Genomic DNA, 6112 nt, shown 5'->3' with positions numbered 1-6112 from the left:
TCAGAAAAGCAGACAATAAACACTAGCAAGTGGGCTTGGTTCGTGGGTTGAGGATCTTGTGGGGAAAGGTGGCCTCCTGTGCAAACTGTTTTGTGGGCAGCAATAACTCTTGGGGGTCATTGTAAATCGGCATATCTTCATCATTGGATTTTTTCTTTCTTTCTTTCTTTCTTTTTTTCCCATTTTCTGTTCTTGGCTAGGAAAAAAGGCAAAAAATATTATAACCTTGGCACTGGAGTTTTTCTATTGACTCTTAAATACTTCTTTTGAAAAATTGTTACTGCTTGAGGAATAGAGCACTCGTTGAATTTCTTCTGTTTTGGCACATACATATATTACCTTATTTTATACCGGAAAAATAGTTCATAACGTCCCTTACATTTCATCAAATGAATTTTTTGTCCTTAACTTTTAAAATGATAACTTTATGTTTTTTATCAAATATAATCGGCAAAATTTGATTCCGACCTAAATTTTCGACCAATTTTATGCCATGAATCCATCAGGTGACCGATACATGGTCATTTTTTTAGGATAAAAAATATTAGATACTAGTTGTAGTTAAATAAATAACCCAATCTATATTCATTTTTATCTCAAAAAAAGTAAAATTTGACCTAAGTTATAATCATTTTTTCTCATAAAAAATGAAATCTAACTCAATCTATATCTATTTTGCCAACTAAAAAGGTGAAATCTAAAGTAATTGTTAATGTGTATATATAATAAATTAGATGAAATTTAGACGTATTAGAATGGGTACTCAATTAGAAAACTCCCAAGTTTAAAACCTCTTTTCTAAAATGGAAATCTATACAACCAAACTCAGAACAAGCACATCAACTTCGACCAAAGTGGAAGCACTTCCCCATATTGGGCTCTACAGTTTGCCAAAGGCTCCCTGTCTTTACAGACAATTTTAACCTAACCAACAACCAAACAGACGAACGACACCTATCACATGGTATCGTTTGCAGTTGCTACCTTAGCCAATTGACTCCATTTTCATTGCATCTATTCTTTAATGATATCTCTCAACCGCCCTTTTCTTATTATAATCGCAGCTTTTTCTTCAGCTGTTTGACTTCTGAATAATGTATCTCAAGAACTCCAAACACATTTGCCTAATTTACCTCTTTTTCACACTACTGTTATTATTATATGGGGACAACCAGAATCCAACCAAAACCCACCAATCAAGTTACCTCAGCTCATCATTTCACATCATATCCACTCTTTTTCTATCTCTCTAGGTGTATATTTTAGAGAGAGGTAGATTGGAGTAGCATCAGATTCTTAATTGGGACAAGACACAACCAACATCAAAGAATATAACTTTCTCTAGGCTTCAGTTGAGCTGCAGTTCAGGAAGCAAAGTCAAAAAGGCCCGAGCAAAATGGTGGGAATTTTCTCAAGATTTTCTGTCAGTAAAGTTGGCCATCGTCGGTCTCAAAGTGCCCTTGTAAGCATTTTCTTTCTTTATTTCTTTTTTCCTAATTTCAGTTACTCATTTTGTCTAGGCATGTATATAATCAACCTTCTGTAGGAGTTCAATTATTTGATGATTTCTTTCTTCTGTGTTTTGTTCTTTTTCCAGTGATCTAGGCTTAAAAGAGTTGTTTCTGTATCTCCTGTGGTTAAGTGGATGTGAAATGAAAAAACTCGATTGTGTCTGTTTTATTTTATTTTTATTTGTTGAATTTTGATTCTTGGGTACTACTCTCTTTTTTGTGTTTTTTTTTTGGGGGGGGGGGGGTGCTTTCTAGGACTAGTTTGACTTAAATTTGGGCTACACAGTTTTTTACCCTTCTCTTTGTGCAATTAGAATTTGATAGCTTTTTGTGGAGAAATTGATCAATTAATTGCATATGTTGTCGCACATCTTACACTTGAGAGAAATTTGCTGGTCTAGTTGTAGAGTCATGGCTGAGCTGAATGGTTTTATAACTGAAAAGGATGAGCATTTATTTTGATTTTGCATGATGCAAAAAGGGGAATAATCAATCTGAGGCTTAGATGCCCTGTTAAGTAACTTGTAAGCTAACTTTTCCTATAGTAGTCGACATTGTTGGTAAATTGTAATGTTTTGGTCCAGCCAGAGTGGGGAAAGGAATGCTTGGAGTTTTGTTACCATGTGATGCATGCATTTAGCTTAGTTTGAAGATCATTTAGCTTAGTTTGAAGAATTTGTTGCGCAATTTGAAGTTGATCATCTGAAATTGCTCCGATAGTGGAGTATCCATCCACCATGAAGTCTATGCTACAGCTGCACGTTTCATGTCTCCCTTTCGGTTTACTGTTTATCGTATAATTAATAGATGATATACATTAAATAAGAGATTTGGAAAACCTGCCTCTAGCATTTCGATTTATTTATGTCTTTGTTTTGACTAGCGTTTTGTTGTCTAGCATGTGCTAAGATCTCTTGGTTTCTGCAGGACGAGAGGGAAGTATTGCCCCCTAACTTAGAGGCAACAGGGGCAGTTACCCTTGCAGGGGCAACCTCTGCTACCACCCATGGGATTGAAATTGCCGTTGAATTTAAGCCGGTAGAACATCCAATTGAACCTCATGACAATGATCGACCAATTCAATGTCCATTGCCAGAGCCTTCAATTCTTAATGTAAGTATGATAGTTTTATGTTTCTTGCGCTTGTGCTTAAGATTTTTTATTTTCCTAGGAGGAGTTAGTTGCATACCTACCGAGCATAATCACTTTTGACTCCTGGTCGAATAAAAGAGGCCTGCCCTTCAGTGCAGATGAACCACAGTCAAATACACTTTTTAGCAGTCTGTTTCATCACTATACGTGTCATGGATCCTCCTTTTTGGTATGTACAGATTAGGTATGGTGCCAACTTGGATCACTACCTCTGTGGTTGTAAGTAAACTCTGTGTGAATTGACTTTTTCATATCTTGTGGAGCTTATGGTATTCAGATTGTGACTGGCAAGTGATATTTCCAGCTTCACCTCTTATGGTTTGCCAGCTTGATGACATGTTATGTTTAATTTCTTCAAAGTTACATCTTGGTTGTACCCTAAGAGTCGATCTTCACCATTCATACCTTGAAAACTAAAATTGGGCCATACTGATCTCATGTTCATTTTACAATGGAACATCTAGCATGTTAGTTTCTTGAGGTTTTGTAGTATCTGTCACGGTGTCAGGTTTGTTTCTTAACACAAATTAATTCTTCTCTAACTGTCTTTGCACCATTTAATCACTACCACCTTTGAATCTCTATATTGTTTGAGGGTGATTATCAGAAACCAATTAATTCATGATGACAAACAAAAGTTTCACTGTGACAGATATGAAAACCTCAAGAAAGGCCAACTTTTACCCTTTGTAATTTAATCTCCTGGAGATCTGTAAGTTTAAATCAGTAAGGATAAAAGTTTCTTGCTTGAGGTTTTTCATTCTCTGTCACAGTTTCACTTTTGTAAATAAACTAATTGTTTTCCAACTGTCTTCATACCATGTAATGACAATGACCTTCACATCTGTATGTTGTTAAATGGTGATTACAAGAAAAGGAAAAGCTTTTTATGGTGTTAGGAGCCTTTAACAGTGTTCATAGACTAACAGCAAAGATTTTGCGAGTGTTGTCAAAGGTTTATGATTAGGCATTATGGAAAAGCTTTTGAATTGTTTGGCAGTTTCAGTGCTAAAAGAATACAAGATTTCTGTTTTATTGATTGCCTGATCTTGGTGGTCTTGGATAAATTTTTAAATGCTTTTTGTTTGCTTGCCTTAAATCACCGCATTTGATAGGTAAAATTTTTCTCCTACTGGAGAAGCAGAAAATGAAAAGGTCTAATCTTGTCAGCTGGCAATCAATTTGGCAGCAGTGGTCTTCCATTAGAAGGTAGGCAATAATAGCTTGAGTACCATATGACGACATGAACTTCATGGTGGCTCTTCGAGCTTTTAAGTCCTGTGACTTACAGAGCATAAAACTAGGGATTTTGACATTTTTTAAGCTTTTAAAGGATTTAAATACTGTATATCAGTTTGGGGAATTTTGCTTAGGCTCACTTCATTGTTTTGTTAAGACTTTGTTCATGAAGTCAAACATTGATATTCCATCAGTGTTAAATATGTGATTGGCTGTTTAAACCTGGTGTAGTATTAGATATTTGATGTAGGATCTTATAAGGTGGTCGGATATCAGAGTATTAGATCTTATGAAGTCAAATCTGATGTAGGATCTTATAAGGTGGTCGGATATCAGAGTATTAGATATTTGATTCCTCTTGCAGTCAGGAGCTATGAAGTGGTGTACATGGTAATGCCAGAATGTCAAGCGTGATCTACAACCAATTATATTTCCATGTGGAGTCAAAATAAGTATCCAAAGAAATTTAATTATGATAAGAAGATAGGCACCACAATGAACATATTCGTGTTTTTATATAGTTGATTTCCTCATATTTTAGACATGTTAGAAAATGTGGTGCACCCTTTGCATGAATCACAGCATGTTACTTTGAGTTTCTGTGTTACTTTCCAAATAACTTCCTATAATCTTGGACTTTGTTCTTTCTCTTGTTTAAAATACTTAATCTTTTATCTGTCCATATGCATTAGATGGAAAGTTCCAATCATGCTAAGGAACTTGTAATGCTTCTAGGCATTAAATAAACTGTCGAGGCATTTTCCTTCACTAGATTGAACTTGACAATTATTTGGATGAAGCAAGACAAAAAAGAGATTCATATGAATATTTCTTCACCTGTTTGTTACAAACAGCCATGTAGCAGGCTATCTTGCCACCTTCCTTTTTCCTTTACTTTTATTCTTGGATCTTTTTCTTGAAGGGGGTGCGCCAGTGCGGAGGGGTGAGAGGGTGACTGGGAGGGGTTATGCTTAAGGGAATTTTTGCTAAGGAAACCCATAACTAGTTAAAGCAAGTGAATGAAATGCAAAAGGCATTACAGAATCGCATACCTTGATTTTGGACACCGTAGAAGAAAGATTACCCTGAACAGTAACATACTGCCAGCATCAAGTTCATTTTGAAGCTGGCATGAGGTCGAATATGATCACAAGAAACTGATGATCTAGTGAAGTGTTATGCTCTCAAACACAGGATCAACTGGCACAGTTTAGTGGAATGTGTTCTCAGCTTCCGATTTGGTTCTGATCTCTAGAAAGAAGAATGATCTATATTTACCCAATAATTCAGTTTGAATTTTTAGTACAGCATTAGTTGTTCTGTGTTGTCCCTAGTGCCAACCGGACTAGGAGAGTATGTTTTTAGAACCATAAGAAGGAAACAAGGCGAGGGACTGAGGATTGCATTTAATCATTTTGCCGGATATGGTATGACTTCTGTTTTGTCTTGTATTGTATGTTTATCTTCTGACCGTATATCTCTTTGGTCATTAGGATGGGAGAATATGGAAGGAGCGAGTGTCTGCTGGAGCACGGAGGTCTGACCTGCCAGTTATGCAAGAAGGGACTGCCATAGAACCAGAGACCACTGGACCTAAGCCTCGGCCCCCTCCCCACCGTGTGATTTTGCCATCTATCAGTGCCCCTGAGCATAACATCCTTAAGTTGCTTGAAGAATCTGGAATATAGAATTACATGGTCAATATCTGAGCATAACATCCAGCAGTGCCCCCGAGCAGAACATCCTTAAGTTGCTTGAAGAATCTGTAATATAGAATTACATGGTCAATATCTGTTGTTGCAATCTGCACAGAAACCTCACTCTTTTCTGTTTTATTTATTTGTCTTCTATAAAATTTTCCTTTCTCCTCCTCCAGTTCCAGCTTTGTCTGAAATGATGTACAAGGAAACAAAATTTTCACCATATGCATGTACATACACCGATTTCAAATTATTCATGTTTATCATTCAGAAAATACAGTTATTCCCATTTACCTGTAATATTTTGCTTGTAACTGCTGTTACTCTGATAGTTGGGCCAATTGTTTCTTTCATCCATTTGAATTGAGGTTCCTACCATTCTCTTTGCTTTTGTGCTGATTGTCCAAAGTGTAAGTATAATGACTGCTTATAACTGCATCAGACGGTCAATGTTATTTCAATATCTACTCCGGAATTGCAAGATATGCGTACAGATTATTCCAGATGAGG

General features: G+C 36.3%; 1 protein-coding gene across 1 annotated transcript; it reads left to right on the top strand.

Moving 5' to 3' along the window:
• The first annotated feature begins 862 nt into the window (after positions 1-862).
• On the top strand, positions 863-5877 carry LOC113707308 (uncharacterized). Its single transcript, XM_072063219.1, has 3 exons — positions 863-1462; positions 2439-2624; positions 5396-5877. The coding sequence occupies exons 1-3, from the start codon at positions 1397-1399 to the stop codon at positions 5588-5590; spliced, it is 447 nt and encodes a 148-aa protein (XP_071919320.1). The 5' UTR covers positions 863-1396; the 3' UTR covers positions 5591-5877.
• The last annotated feature ends 235 nt before the right edge of the window (positions 5878-6112 follow it).

Source organism: Coffea arabica, chromosome 8c (assembly GCF_036785885.1).
Source record: "Coffea arabica cultivar ET-39 chromosome 8c, Coffea Arabica ET-39 HiFi, whole genome shotgun sequence".
Taxonomy (NCBI): Eukaryota; Viridiplantae; Streptophyta; class Magnoliopsida; order Gentianales; family Rubiaceae; genus Coffea; species Coffea arabica.
Note: the sequence above shows the minus strand (reverse complement) of the source record. Positions and strands in the feature narration are given on the sequence as shown.

What these genes read in the sequence shown, in the direction of transcription:
- LOC113707308 (XM_072063219.1), top strand. Translation starts at nt 1,397, where the DNA reads ATGGTGGGAATTTTCTCAAGATTTTCTGTCAGTAAAGTTGGCCATCGT. An exon ending in GTCGGTCTCAAAGTGCCCTT is followed by an intron (nt 1,463 to 2,438) that starts GTAAGCATTTTC and finishes TGGTTTCTGCAG; the next exon opens with GACGAGAGGGAAGTATTGCC. An exon ending in CAGAGCCTTCAATTCTTAAT is followed by an intron (nt 2,625 to 5,395) that starts GTAAGTATGATA and finishes TTTGGTCATTAG; the next exon opens with GATGGGAGAATATGGAAGGA.